At 39.9% G+C, this 15916-nt stretch overlaps 2 protein-coding genes across 10 annotated transcripts in view; one reads left to right on the top strand and one right to left on the bottom strand.

Moving 5' to 3' along the window:
* The window catches only part of LOC148114757 (uncharacterized), a 167609-nt gene that overhangs the window by 50031 nt on the left and 101662 nt on the right, over window positions 1-15916 (bottom strand). The window lies entirely within an intron of this gene.
* Window positions 1-15916, top strand: part of ADCY10 (adenylate cyclase 10) — a 132083-nt gene that overhangs the window by 99969 nt on the left and 16198 nt on the right. For all 3 annotated transcript variants that reach the window (XM_087891160.1, XM_087891161.1, XM_087891159.1), the window contains one exon: window positions 13371-13562. In XM_087891160.1, coding sequence (XP_087747286.1) covers window positions 13371-13562 — 192 coding nt within the window. The remainder of the gene's footprint in view (window positions 1-13370; window positions 13563-15916) is intronic.

The raw sequence follows: 15916 nt of genomic DNA, 5'->3' as shown, positions 1-15916 counted from the left end.
ACCAACACAACCACCCAGCCAAACAACCCGGGGCAAACTAGTTTACATGAAGCCATAAACTCCCTGGTCACCGCTTGCAGCGCCATAGTAAAAACTTTTAAAAATACGGCTGAGGCTGCAACCCTGGCTATCCAACCTGATGTGGGTGGCCCACGCGATCCTGAGGCATACTGCCCACCACCGCAGCAAGAATCAAAAGCTATCACAAGGGAAATAACCATAAAGATAGTGGTAGAGCCGACCAAGTTAATATTATCCCTTATTTGAATAATGAAGAGATTAACAATAATTTAGATAATTATTGGATGATTGATTCTGGGGCAAGTAAGCACATAGCTTCCAATAGAAACCTCTTCAAAAGCCTCCAGAATAAAATATCTAATGTAAAAGTTGCCACAGGTGCCAATGTACTTGTTAAAGGAGTGGGAACAGTTTATATTGAAGGGATTGGCGATACTGAAGGAGTACTGTTTGTACCACAGATAACCAATAACTTGCTGAGTAGCACAAAGTTATGCAGGGAAAATGGTATTAATATTAAACTCAAGGAAACTGGTGGTTATGTGACAAAACAAAATGTTATTGTTGCTAGTTTAAAACTGGTTAATGATTTGCCATACCTAATCCCACTTGTTAAGCCCAAGGCTCTAGAGCAGTGGAGCAACGGGCAGAAGGAAGCCAGAGCGCAGATAGATGAAATGACTACCCAAAATGTTATTGAATCTCAAACATCTCAAGGTAACAAAAAGGTCAGTGACAAAGCACCCTCTAAGGGAAAGCCACTTCATAGTAAGTGTGTTCATATATTACAAAGAAAGCTAGGGCACTTCAGTTTCCAGGTAATTGACAAGATGCCCCTATTTACTGAGGGTTTAGACCTTAAAAAATGTAAAGCACACCTAGACTGCTATCTGCAAAGAAGCTAAAAGTAAGGATTATGCTCTAGGCACATTTACCTCAGAAATAAATAAAGACCAAGATACAATGTTCTGTGATTTAAAATGTAAATAGTTTATTGATTTTAAATAAACAAAGTTTTTCTTGATAAAAGAAATCTGGCTTAATTGTAGCTGCTGGGACATTCCAAGATCTTATTGACCTTTACAACCTAAACTAAAAACTTTTCTAACAGTATTGATGGAGTCTAAGGCTCCCAAATCATGGCTAGAGGCCTATATTTCTTTAATACCGAAGGAAGGGGGGGACCACACTCTGATACATAACTATAGGCCCATCTCACTTTTAAACGCCGACTATAAAATTTTTGCAGCTGAAATGGCAGCTAGATTTAAGAGATACTTTAGTGAATTCATCCATATAGATCAAAATGGTTTTCTACCGGCCAGACAGTTGAAAGATAATGTACAGATCATAATGGATGCCCTGGAATATTATGAGGCTTACCCTGAGAAGCAGGCGGCGTTCCTCTTTTTGGACACCCAGAAAGCCTTCGATAGGGTCAATTGGAATTATCTTATATCACAATTGAAATATATGGAGGCTGGCGACCATTTCATGAATGCAATCCAGACAATTTATAGTCAGCAGAAGGTCAAGATTTTGGTCAATGGAGAAGAGTCGGAGGAGGTGACGATAGCGAAGGGAATGAGACAAGGCTGCCCACTCTCCCCATTGCTGTTTATATTCACACTAGAACCTTTACTTAGGTCAATAAGACAAGAGATGAGCATAAGAGGATTGAAGATCAGAGAACAAGAATACAAGGTCCAGGCGTTTGCGGACGACCTGATCTTTGTTCTGGAAGAGCAATTAACCTCTGGAGGGCGACTTATTGATATAATACAGAAATTTGGTGAAGTAGCTGGATTACAAATAAATAGGAAAAAAACAAATATCATAGTTAAAAAGATGACGGAAATACAAAAATTAGAACTACAAAACACTTTGGGCCTCCAGGTAGTTTGTAAAGTTAAATATTTAGGGTTTGTTTTTTTTTAAATTTGATTTATATGCTGCCCTTCTCCGGAGACTCAGGGCGGCTTACGATGTGCTAAGCAATAGCCTTCATCCTTTTGTATATTTATACAAAGTCAGCTTATTGCCCCCACAACTGGGTCCTCAATTTACCTACCTTAGAAAGGATGGAAGGCTGAGTCAACCTTGAGCCTGGCGAGATTCGAACCTGCAGTAATTGCAGGCAGCTGGTCTTAATAACGGTGCTTTAGACCACTGTACTACCAAGGCTCTTATTTGGCTGTCTGATAGATGCTCCTCAATAAAGGCAGATAACTATCTAAAATTAAGCAATTAGACAAAGATTTGGAGAAATGGGACAAGATACAATTGTCATTAATGAGACGGATACCCTTAATTAAGACCCACGTAGTGCCCAGAATGGTATTTCTCTTTCAAACGGCCCCAGTTAGACTAGATAAGACCTTTTTTAGGAACTTGGACAGGGCTACAAATAGATTTATTTGGCAGGGCAAGAAGCCTTGAATTAAGTTGAAAACGATGCAGAAACTGAAAGAACAAGGCGGGTTGGGAATCCCAAATTAGAAGTATTACTATAATTCGGCGGTTTTGGTTTGGATCCGTGAGTGGATTACACTACAAAGGAGACGTCTGTTAGCAATCGAAGGTCATGATCTCCAACAGGCGTGGCATGCCCACCTATGGTGGGAGAGAGGCAAACCCCCAGCATATTTTACGAAACATCACATGCGAGGAGATCTGATTGAGAATTGAATGGAAATTAGGAAAACATATTATAATAAGGTACCACTCTGGGTTTCACCTGTGGAAACTGTGATCTATTCAAGTCTGTATAATCCAGAGAAAAAATTGACTTACAAAGAAATATTAGATACGAATGGGAAGTTAAAAACAAAATTGTTACTTCAGGAACAAGGAGTGAACCTAGACTGGTGGACGTACATGCAAATTAGCAGTAAGTATATGAGAGATAGACAGAAATTTGGGATTAGCCAAGAGGTGCAGATTCTAGATAGAATATTATTGGGAGTGGATGAAAAGGTGCTATAAATTCTTTATGGCAATGGAGGTAGGTGAGGAAGGTGCAAAGACTTCGGTTCATGCCTGGGAGAAGAATCTAGGTTATTCAATAGAGCCTGAGAGGTGGAACGAAATCTGGACTAAGAATATGAAATTAATCCGGTCAACAGGATATTAGCCCACCCGAACAAGTAGTAATTCAGAAAATAATGAATTGTGCGGAATCAGATCGGCTTACTATGATACTGAAAGGACGGGGGGACACAGATTACTATATATCTTGGAGTCAATGGTATAATTGGATGTCAAATCAAGCTATAAATAGAGGTATTGGATAAGCATGTCAATTGGTATATGTAATAGACTTTTGTAGGTTATCCTATATATGTAATGGGACAAGTTTATTTCCTTCTCGCGTTGTGATGTAGACCGCTATAGATTTAATGTTTATTGGATGTATAAGATAAAATAAAAAAAATATGAAAAAAAAAGATGTATGATGTTCCAAGTAGCGCATTTTTTTGTAGTTCCACTGGTGTTATTGCAGGAAGCTGCAATTTGCTGATGTATGTTATAAAATTCTTGGACATGGTACCAAGTGCCCCGATGGGTACCACAGTGGGCATTTGGGTATCACAGTTATATGTTTCATCCATAGCTGTGTAATTTCGATGGCCATGTTGCGATATTTCATAATTTTTCCAGTTCTTTTTCTTCGACTCTGGCATCTCCAGGTACCGCAATGTCAATAAATTGTATGTTTCGGTTTTCGACAACTGTGATATCTGGCATGTTGTGTTCCAAGTGACGATCCATCTGTATTTGAAAGTCCCACAAGATCTTCACCTTCTCATTTTCTATAACTTTTTCCACTTTATGTTCCCATGACTTTTTGGATACAGGAAAGTTGTATTTTTTACATAATGACCAGTGGACTAATTTAGCAACTCGGTCGTGCCTAGCTTTGTAATCAGTTTGTGCGATTTTGCTGCATTCACATGTTAAATGTGAAACAGTTTCAACTTTGTATTTGCAAAGTCGACAGTTTGAATTGTCAGTGGATTTTTGTATCTTTGCTTTCATGGCATTAGTTTGTAGTGCTTGTTCTTGAGCAGCGAGTATTAAACCTTCCGTTTCTTTCTTGATGGTTCCCATCTTAAACCATGCCCATGTAAAGTTGTCATCACATTTTCCTTCAATGTTTTTCAAGTGCTGTCCAGCTGTTTTTCCTTATATTATTATTATTATTGTTGTTGTTGTTGTTGTTGTTGTTTAATTTTAATCTTCAATTCAATTCACAGTCTAGGGCTGGTAAAAACTTAATAGTTCAAGTCATTATTATTATATTAGGTATTAAGTATCATCAATTATACTCAAAGTACTCTATAATGGAATGTTATTATTTTAGTATATTGCATCTGTATTATATGCATCTGTATTTTATTGCCACATTTTATTTAAGTAAACATTTTAATGAATTAGTATTTTAATACTTTACTAGGCTGTCATTCAGCAGCATAGCATGGTACAAGTAGTCCTTGACTTATGACCACAATTGAGCCCAAAATTTATGTTGTTAAGTGAGAAATTTGCTAAGTGGGTTTTGCCCCATTTTACAAGGTCTTGCCACAGTTGTTAAGTGAACCGCTGCAGTTGTTAAGTTAATAACCCAGTTGTTAAGTGAATCTGGCTTCCCTATTGATTTTGCTTGTCAGAAAGCCATAAAAGGTGATCACATGACCTTGGAACACTGCAACAGTCATAAATATGAACTAGTTGCCAATCATCTGAATTTTGATCACATGATCATGGGGATGCTGGAAAGGTTACAACTGTGAAAAACAGCCATAAGTCACATTTTCAGTGCCATTGTAACTTTGGTCACTAAACAAACTGTTGTAAGTCAAACATTACCTGTACTTAGTTCACTTGGAAGCACTTCTTGAAGTTTCTATTGCCTTGTCCTTTAAATAGAACCTGGAATTGCAGTTCCTACCTGCTTTCCCTCTTCTTCCTTTTTTCTTTTGTGAAAATTGCATACTTACCTCAGTGGTAAAATCTGTGGTTTCAGGGTGAGGTATCATCAGTATGCTGATGATACCCAGCATTTTATATCCACCCCGAATCAGCCCAGGGATGCCCTCAACATGATGTCCTGGTGCCTGGAAGTGGTGCGGGTCTGGATGGGGAGGAACAGGCTTCGGCTCAACCCTGCCAAGACTGAGTGGCTGTAGGTACCGGCATCTCGGTCTGATAGAGAGGTTCCATCTTTGGCTATAGGGGGTGAAGTTTTGTCCCCTGTAGACAGGGCACGCAACTTGGGTGTTCTCCTGGACTCACGGTTGAGTTTAGAAGATCATATAACAGTCGTGACCAGGGGGGCATTTGCCCAGGTTCGCCTGGTGCGCCAGTTGCGCCCCTATTTGGACCGAGATGCTCTACGCACAGTTACTCATGCGCTAGTCACCTCCTGTATTGACTACTGCAATGCTGTCTACTTGGGGCTGCCCTTGAAGACCACTCGGAGGCTTCAGCTGGTACAGAATGCGGCTGCGCGGGTTGTGATGGGAGGGTCCCGATACTCCCATGTTACACCTCTCCTGCGCGACTTGCATTGGTTGCTGGTTGCCCTCCGGGTGAGATTCAAGGTGCTGGTGATGACCTATAAAGCCCTACATGGCTTAGGCCCAGGATATTTGGCGGACCATCTGCTGCCAGCAACAGCTTCCCATCGCCCGGTGCATTCTCACAGGGAGGGCCTACTCAGGGTGCCGTCGACCAGACAATGTTGGCTAGTGGCACCCAGAGGTAGAGCTTTCTCTGTGGGCACGCCCACCCTTTGGAATCAAGTCCCCCTGGGGCTCCAGTTGGCCCCTGACCTTCACACTTTCCGCTGCGAACTAAAGACATGGCTGTTTAAAGCCTGGATTGATGGGGTTTGATTATTTTAATGAGTTTTAACATACATTTAATTTGTATTTTAATATGTTTTTATCTGGTTTGATTTTAATTGTTGTGAGCTGCCCTGAGTCCTATGGAGATAGGGCGGCATACAAATCAAATCAAATAAATAAATAAATAAAAATCCAAATTTTTTTACTACCAGTTCTGTGGGCATTGCTTGGAGGGCGGTGGGCTGCAAAATCCCCATTTCCTCCCCACTCCTGGGGGAAGGATATTGCAAAATCTCCATTCCCACCCCACTCTGGGGCCAGCCAGAAGTGGTATTTCCCAGTTCTCTGAAGTACTCAAAATTTCCGCTACCAGTTCTCCGAACTGCTCAAAATTTCTGCTACCAGTTCTCCAGAACCTGTCAGAACCTGCTGAATTTCACCCCTGACTTACCTGCATCCCACTCCCTTTTCCTGCCTGTAATATTGTTTCTGAGTTGTATCTACATTTGGTCAATGATCAATAGTACTATTATTACAATGATTATTTTATCCCATCTGTAGGCACAGCATGTACGTACGTATGTATATATGCATGTATCTATGTGTCTGTCTGTCTGTCTGTCCATCTGTCTGTTCGTCAGTCCATCCATCCATCCATCTGAAGCTGGTGAATATACTTAATATCCCTGCATCTTAGTTTTAACACAACAACTGCCCTTTGAGGTGGGTTGGGCTGGGAGAGAAAGACTGACTTAAAGTTACCCGGTAGCTTCCATGCCGATGGGATTTGAGCTCATAGTCTCTGGAGTCTAGGCCAGCACCTTCATTAGGATATCAAACTGGCAAGTGACCAAGAAATATATAAATAAGGAAGGATTTCATTTTGATTTGAATCTGTTTTCCCCCTCGCCCTTCTCTTTCTATTAAAAATTAAGCTAAGCAGAGAGTTAGAACAGCTAGTATTTTAATGCTGTTTTTGAAAATTACAGGATATAGTAATCTAATTCAGTATCAAATGGTTGATACAGTTTTAGAAAAATATTTTAGTTAACATTTCCCTTTGCAATATAATTAACTGTGTTACATTTTTCTTTAATTTATGTCTGTGACCTCAATAAAGTGTTTACCTGCAAATTTGATTTAAAACATCTTCCGGTTTGGCTCCGCGAGCCTCGAAGACGCTCTTTTATGAGCGCCTGATCCTTGATTCCGTAAAAGCCCCAGAACGGCCGAAAAACAGCTGTCTGGAGGGTTGGAACCCTCTTCCCGGGCAAAGGGGAGAGAGAAGAGCCGACAGGCAGAGGTAGAGCCCCCCCCCAAGTGCGCTAGGAGAAATCCTGGGGCGCGAAGGGTGTGGGCTCCCTATTGAAGCCTGTCAAGCTGCTCCGGACCAGGGACGATTCCGCTAAAGCGGAGCTAGAAGCCGCGACCAAAATCTGCTGAAAATAAATGAGGGGACTTTTAACATCTTTACCTTGATTGCAGACAGAGCAAACCAGGAGAAAAAAGAGAAGAAATTGCAAGTAACACTTTAACTCCGTTTTAAAATGCAGAAAATGGCGCCTGAAGGCGGGAGGAGGAAGCTACTAGGGAAAGTGCTTGTTACGCTTGTTAACGTTTGCAACATTGATACAGCTACTGGATTACACCTTAAGAGAAAGTTTTAAAGTGGAAGCGCCTAAGAAAAGAATTTGGTACTGAGGAAAAGAATTTGGTATTGACTTTAACTAAAATTTTGCTCTTATACTGTGTGGAAAATAGTTGGAATTGTCGACCTAATAGCTGGATAAATACAAAGTGGCTGAAATATGGCTGACATCAGGGCTGGTGAATCAGCAAATTCTCAAGCTGTGACTGTTAAAGCTTTTCAAGAACTTCTAGAATCTTTTAACTCTGCTCTTTTGGATACAATTGAAAGAGCTTTTTCAAAAAACAGCTTGGAAAATCATAAGGAGTTGTTGGATGAGCAGCAGGAAATTTTTCAGAGGAGTTTGCCCTTGGAAGATCAAGAGGCTGTTAGGACTGAAAGGCAGGCTTGCACAGCTGAAACAAAGGACTGGGTAGACGCTTCCATTCAAGTGATAGAAAAGCAACAAATAGACTCTTTATTGCAAGCTGACAAACTTTATAGTAACAAATTTTGGCTATATGGACAAAGGAATGGACTGAAGGATCATACAAGCAAGAAGAGTCGAAATGGAGATTTTAAATTAGAAAAAGTGATTTCAAGAAGAGAGCGAGTATTTCAGAAACATCAACCTCAAATCAACATCTTAAAATTTTCAAAAATAAAATTGGGGGGAATATTGAAAGAATTAATAAAAAAAAAGGACTGGGAAAAATATAGAAAGAAGAGAAGAATAGAAGATTACGTACTTGCTTTTTTTTTTCTCTTTGGGGAAGGAAGATTCTAGTAATAAATTGAAAAGTTTAATTACATTGGTATTAAAGGCTACTTTAGGAATTGAAAATTTGAAGATATCTTCCAGTAGATTTTGAAATCTGCATTTGGCAAATATGTGTTTTAATGGTATTAAGAGATTTTTAAAATGTTTAACATAAGATTATTTTATTTTAAAAGATATATGAGATAAAATGTGTAAGCTTTCAAGATGCCCAACATTTTGAAGCAAAGAGGATTAATGTTAAATTTAGAATTCTATTACAAAATGATAATTAGTTTTGGATAGTAAAAGGGCTGCTTTCTAAAAAGTTAGAGGTATTAAAATGGTTAATTGAAAACTTGAAAGATATCCTCCTGTAGATTTTGAAATCTATATTTGGCAAATAAGTGTTTTAATGGTATTAAGAGATTTTTAAAATGTTTAACATAAGATTATTTTATTTTAAAAGATATATGAGATAAAATGTGTAAGCTTTCAAGATGCCCAACATTTTGAAGCAAAGAGGATTAATGTTAAATTTAGAATTCTATTACAAAATGATAATTAGTTTTGGATAGTAAAAGGGCTGCTTTCTAAAAAGTTAGAGGTATTAAAATGGTTAATTGAAAACTTGAAAGATATCCTCCTGTAGATTTTGAAATCTATATTTGGCAAATAAGTGTTTTAATGGTATTAAGAGATTTTTAAAATGTTTAACATAAGATTATATTATTTTAACAGATATATGAGATAAAATGTGTAAGATTTCAAGATGCCCCATTTTTTGAAGGAAAGAAGATTAATGTTAAATTCAGAATTTTATTAGGGAGTAATGTTCAAAAAGAATGATGTTCGAGGGTATGGAAATGAAATTTACTTATGATTTTTACTGTTTGTAATATTGCTAAAGTATTGGATTATACATTAAGAAAAAGTTTTTTTTATAATTAGGAAGAATGAATTTAATTTAATTGGTCTTGAGGATTTATAAAAGGGAGGTTGATGAATTGGAGCAAGGGGAGTTAAAGAACGTGTGGGAGTTTTGAACTTTATAATTAGTTAGTTTATTTTAGCATATGTTTGTTAGATGCTATACCCTGCTTTTACTCTGGGAAGTCAGGGGTGGGTGGGAAGGGTGGGATAAGAGTTGGGGTGGGAAAAAAGTGATGAATAGAGAAATGTTTTAACAGAAGAAAGTATCTATGATTAGAATACAGGAGTTGCTCAGATACTAAAGGAGGAGAATATTTCACAGCAAAGAAGTTAGAAAGGAGAGAGGAGGAGAGGATAGGAAGAGGAGAGGGAGGGAGAGGAATGGAAGAAAGGAGAGGAGGAAGGGAAGGGGATAGGAGTAGGAGTGAAGGTGAGAAGGGGGAAAAGAAGAGAGAAGTGGGGGAAAGGAAAAGGAAGTAGGATGAGGTAGGAGAGGAGGAAGGAGAAAGTAGGAAAGAAGAGGAGGGAGGGAAGGGAAAGAAAGGAGGAGAAGAAGAAGGTTTGTTGTGGAATGAGGGAAGAAAGAAAAAGAGCAACTCCGAATGTAATTAAAATTATTGCTTAACGCACTGTAAGCCGCCCTGAGTCTCCGGAGAAGGGCGGCATATAAATCAAATTTTAAAAAAAAAATGTCTTATTTTACTGCTTTCTTTAAGGGAAACATGTATAAGTAGGATTTATCATGTATAAGAAAATGTACACTTTCTATTATGTGGGGAGGGGGAAAGGGTGGGGGGGGAGAAAATTGTTTGTATTTCTTATGAAACTTTTCAATAAAAAAAAAACATCAAATTTGATTTAAACTAAATCAATCAGTATCTAAGCCAGACATGTCTAACCCATGACCACAGGTTGCATGTTGCCTTGGAGTGCTAGTAATGTGGCCCCACAAGATTGTAAACTTTTAACATTATTATATGCATATAGTTGGTGGGATTCAGCCTGTTCAGGATGGTTCGGGTGAACCGGTAGTTAAATTGCTGCCTGACCCCTCCCCTCCCCACCCCGACCCTTCCACGAGTCCCCATGCACCCCATTTTGACTCCCAGGTAAATGCAGGGAGGCCTCCTAGGTCCAAAATAGGAGAAAGGAGGGTGAAGTGCTCCCCTGTGCTCCCAGGAGGCTGAAGGGAGGCCTCCTAGGCCCAATATGGGTGTGTGTGGAGTGCCCCCCATGGTCCGTCTTTTGCTCCCAGGCTGAAGGGAGGCCTTCTAGGTCCAATACGGGTGTGTGTGGAGTGCCCCCCCATGGTCCATTTTTGCTCCCAGGCTGAAGAGAGGCCTCCTAGGCCCAAAATGGAGCACATGGGTGTGTGGCATGCCCCCTGCGACCCATTTTCACTCCTAGGAGGCTGCAGGGAGGCCTAGGCCCAAAATGGTGTGGGGGGGTGCAGCGCTCCCCCCTTGGTCTGTTTTCGCTCCCAGGAGGCTGCAGGGAGGCCTCCTAGATCCAAAACTGGGTGCAGAGGGTGTAGCATGCCCCCCGTGGCCCGTTTTCACTCCCAGGAGGCTGTAGGGAGGCCTAGGCCCAAAATGGAACATGGGGGGGGCATTTTGCTCCCAGGGGGGTGCAGGAGGATGAGTGCTGCCTGTCACACCCTCTGGCCATGCCCACCATGGCCACGCCCACCCAGCCAGTCATTAGGGCAGAGAACCAGTTGTTAAATTATTTGAATCCCACCACTGCATATAGTATATATTTTATATGTGGCCAAAGACAATTCTTCACTCATTGTGGCTTAGGCAAGCCAAAAAGTTTGACACATCTGATTTAAGCCATCTAGAACATTAGATGATGATATATTCATTTTTCTATGTTCAGATATATCAACATTGTAAAACACCAATAGAAGAACATTTATTAAATGTAATTATGTTGGGTTTTGAGCATAATTAATATTTGATTATATTAAAGCTGAGATTAATACAAATATATAGTACATACAACACTTAGATTTATTTGATTTTTTTTTTTTACAAATTTGTAGTATCAAACTGAAGTAAATTCCTGAGTGTTGATTAAATACATAAAAATGTATTCATGGAAAAAAATGGTTGCTCTCATTAATTAATAGGATGTTGAATAATAATCTTCAGAATAGCTTTTGCTGAAAAATCACAAGGAGTTTGGTACAATTAAAATTTTGGTATCATTAAAGATTAATGCAGAGGTTGTATTCAGCCAGTTCATACCGGTTCGCACAAACTGTTGGTGGAAATTTTGCCAAGGTCGCTAAACCGGTAGCAATGGCTGGCTGGCCACACCCCCAAACCGGTCTCCCAGTCACTGCTGGCTTATCCTGCCCACCATGTTCATTGCCTCCATGCTCTTCGCACACATGCATCCTATTGCCTTGCAAGTCCAATGGGATGCGCATGCGCAAAGAACATGGTGACGATGGCAGCAGCTTTTCCACGACCTCTGGTAGTTTTCAGCGGCCTGCAACCAGCCGCCGGCTCTTTGAGAGCCGCTTTGCAGCTGTAGAGATTGCCCAGCACCTGGGAGGGAGATGGAGAGGGAGAAGTGGACAGCGGCAGTGGCTAGCATTGTCTGTGGAACTAGCAGGAGCAGCAGCACACAGAAATGCTGCCACCTTCTCCCCTGTGTGGCATTCTGCCCTTAATACTAGCAGCTGCCACTGCCCCCTTCTCCCTCTCCCTCCTCACGCAATCTGCTCGTGAGGGAAGGAGGGAGGGAGGGAGGGGAAAGTGAATGATAAATAGTAGGATGGATAGATGGATAGATAGATAGATAGATAGATAGATAGATAGATAGATAGATGGATGGATGGATGGATGGATGGATGGATGGATGGATGGATGGATGGAGGGAGGGAGGGAGGGAGAGAGACGAAAAAAAAGGAGAGGAAGGAAGGACCACAAACCCTGGCACTAGATGTGGCTTCAGAAGACACTTTGAAACAGCACATCAACCTAGGGCTGGAAGTGATCTCAGATATCATCTAGTCCAACCCCCTGCTCCAGCAGGAAACCTTACGGTATATTGTCTGGATTATTTTGGTTCCTCTAACAGAGAGGAAAATTGCCAGAAAGGAGAAGGAGTTTACTAGAACAAGGTTGCCATGCAGAGGAAGGCAAAGATAGTCCTTGACTTATGACTACAATTGAGCCCAAAATTTTGGTTGCTAAGCAAGAGCATTGTTAAGTGAGTTTCACCACATTTTACTGAATCCTGGCACTAGGGAAGAACATCTGAAGGCATGTGTAATGTTCTAATGTACAGAGGTTATAGTTAAATGTGTGGCAGAAAGTGGACTCTGGGTGTGTTTTTCCAAATGCACACAAGTGAGGATGAATGTGTATAGTTTTAAAAGAGCTGTGTGTGTGTGTGTGTGTCTGTGTGTGTGTGTACATACACATACAGTATATATAGTAGATGTATCTTTTTGTGTACCTATACACACTCTATAATATGTAATATGTATGTACACGTATGGCATATATACATAGGATTAAATAGTATATTTTGGATGTTGAGTAGTAGTAAATAAATAGATAGGGAAATTGTATCTCTTTTAGGTGAGGAGCGGCCAGGCAAGGTGCCCCTTGATGTGAGTGATGTCAAGTTGGCCACACCCATCCAGTCACATGACCAAGCCACACCCACCCAGTCACATGGCCAAACCACGCCCCACCCAGTCACATAATCACCCAGCTACGCCCACCATCACATGACCACCAAGCTATGCCTACCCAGTCATATGGCCACCAAGCCACGCCCACCAAGCAAGCCACACCCACAGAACCGGTAGTAAAAAAAATTGAATCCCATCACTGGACTAATGGTATTCTAATCTAAAACCTAGAACTAAAAATCACATGAAACTATGGATAAATGAGAGAATGGTACCTTATATGATTTCTCTTTTGCTTTTTATGATAAAATATTTTTCCTTGGTCTTTAAAATTACAACTTTATTTTTTTCATTAACTCGTATAGAAAATAGTTGTAAGAAAAATTATGATAATCTGGTGATAAAATGTTCACTTTGAAACCCACTTTTTAAAAGAACCTAACTTTCACTTTAGGGTAGGATACTTGAATATAGTCTTATTCTCCACAAGTGCCTATAAAAAGTTAATGCTCTTTTACTATTTTCTAGATAGATGATAACCAGCCACTAGAGTATTTGTCAGAGCTACGTCCTGTTACCATTGTTTTTGTGAATATGCAGTTTGAAGAAAATGCCAATACACACCATGTGTGTAAGGCTATCCAAGATGCCACTGCTATGATCACTGGAACAATATTGCCCCTTAGTGGTAACATTAATAAAGTCTTCATGTTTGACAAAGTGAGTCTCCTATACAGGTATTGTATCAATAGGTTCTATCATGTATCAACAGAGAAAAACAATGAATTTTCAATAAAACTAACTGGTAATATGGAAAGCATATGCACATAGTAATACTTCCATTTCATTAGTTGCTATTCTTGGTTTCTATTGTTCAACTGTGTTTCTTTTATTATGTTTTTCAATACATGTATTAAATAGAGTAGAGTGGAGTGGGGAGTGGAGTGGAGTGGAGAGTGGAGTGAAGTGGAGAAGAGTGGAATGGAACAGAATAGAACAGAATTCTTTATGGCCAAATGTGACACACAAGGAGTTTTTCTCCAGTACCTAAGCTCACAATGTACATACAAACAGCAAGTAATAGATCATAAATCATTGTTACAATCATTAATCATAAGTTACAAACAACAATTGATAAATCATAAGATACCAATAGGAGAAGATAGTAGGAAAGATGAGATGAGAAATGAGACAGTGTTGTGGGAATTAAATGTTCAGCAGAGTGATGGTACAGGGGAAAAATCTTTGTGCCTAGTTGTTTTGGCATGCAATGCTCTATAGCAACATCCTGAGGGGAGAAGTTGAAATAGATTATGTCCAAACTGTGAGGAGTCTATAGATATTTTCTCAGTCCTCTTTCTGGTTTGTACAATATACAGATCCTCAATGGGAGACAGGCTGGTTGTGATTGTTTTTGATAGTGCCCTTTTCTACTGTAACAGAGAGAATCGGAAATCAATGTTTCTTTTTCTTTCCCCACCTTACCTCACTTTTCTTTTCCCTTGTCCCTTTCCCCTTATTGTCCTTTTATTTGCTTTTGTATTTTATAATATTTTATAACTTAATAAAAATATTTTTTGTAAGTGATTGTTTTTTCTGCAGTCCTAACTAGCTGTTGAAGTCTGTACTTTTCCTGTTTGGTTGCTCTCCCAAACCAGAGAGTTATTGAGTTATAAATGACAGATTCAGTAATTCATCTGTAGAACTGTATCAGCAGATTCTTGGGCAATCTGAACTTTCTGAGCTGATGCACAACATTCTGTGTTGTGCCTTTTTAATGATGATTCTAATGTTAGGTGTCCATTTCAAGTCCTTGGAGATAATAGAACCTAGAAACTTGAAGCTCTCTATTGTTAGTACTGTGTTGTCTAATATTGTAAGAGGTGGTAGAATAGGAGAGCTTCTTCTAAAATCTACTGTTATTTCTACAGTTTTAAGTATATTCAGCTCTAGATTGTTCTGGCTGCACCACAGGGACAGTTGATCTACCTCCTGTCTATATGCAGACTCATCGGCATTTCAAATGAGACCAATGGCTGTTGTGTCATCTGCAAACTTCAATACTTTAACAGAGGGATCTTTCAAGATGCAGTCATTGGTATATAGAGAGAAGTGTAATGGCCCTGTGCTAATTGAATGGGTATTCAGTATGATTTTCCCTAACTTCACCTGCTGCTTCCTATTCATTAGAAAGCTTATAATGCATCTACAAGTGTGGTCAGGCACAACTATCTGAGTCAGTTTAGGCAGGATGATTTCAGGAATGATTGTGTTGAATGCTGAGCTGAAGTCTACAAAAAGAACCTTTACATAGTTCTTTAGATGTTGTAAGATGTAGTGCAGTGCCTATTGACAGCATCATCTGCTGATCTATTTGTATGGTAGACGAATTTCAAAAAGACTAGCAGCAGATCTGTGATGGCTTTCCGGTGGGCCAACACTAACCTTTCGAAGGTTTTCATAACTACAGATTTCAGAGCCACCAATCTGTAGTCATTCAACTTCTTGATGGAGAGTTTCTTGGGCACTAGAATGATAGTAGATCATTTGAAGCAAGAAGGAACATAACACATCTTTATTAAAGATGCAGGTGAAGATGGGGGCCAGTTGATCAGCACAGACTTTCGAGCAAGAGGGAGTTACTCTGTCTGGCCTTGGTGATTTTCTACCTTTTTGTCTGTGATATAGACCTTGCACATTTTTTTCTGTGATCACCTGAGGTGGGGAGCCCAGAGGGATGGAGTCAGGTGTAGGAGACTTGGCTGTAGTTAATGTATCTGAGATGAAGAGAATAGCGGTAGTTGACAGTGTTCTCCTCTCAAACAGTAGAACACATTCAGTTCATTTTCCAGTTGCCGATTGTCTTCTGCAAAGGAGGGTGGTCTGCTATAGCTAGTGATATTTTTCAGATTTTTCCATACATTAGCTGGTTCATTTGTGGAGAGCTGATTCCTCAGCTTTTCAGAGTAGCTTCTCTTTGCTGCCCTGACCTCCCTTGTAATACATTTCTGGCCTGATTGTACAGCATTCTATCTCATTTCCTGTAGGCTTCCTCTTTGCCATGGCATAGATGT

This window comes from Pantherophis guttatus, chromosome 3 (genome assembly GCF_059756535.1).
Source record: "Pantherophis guttatus breed Tessera chromosome 3, ASM5975653v1, whole genome shotgun sequence".
In the NCBI taxonomy this organism is placed as follows: Eukaryota; Metazoa; Chordata; class Lepidosauria; order Squamata; family Colubridae; genus Pantherophis; species Pantherophis guttatus.
This window is presented reverse-complemented; position numbering and strand designations above follow the sequence as displayed.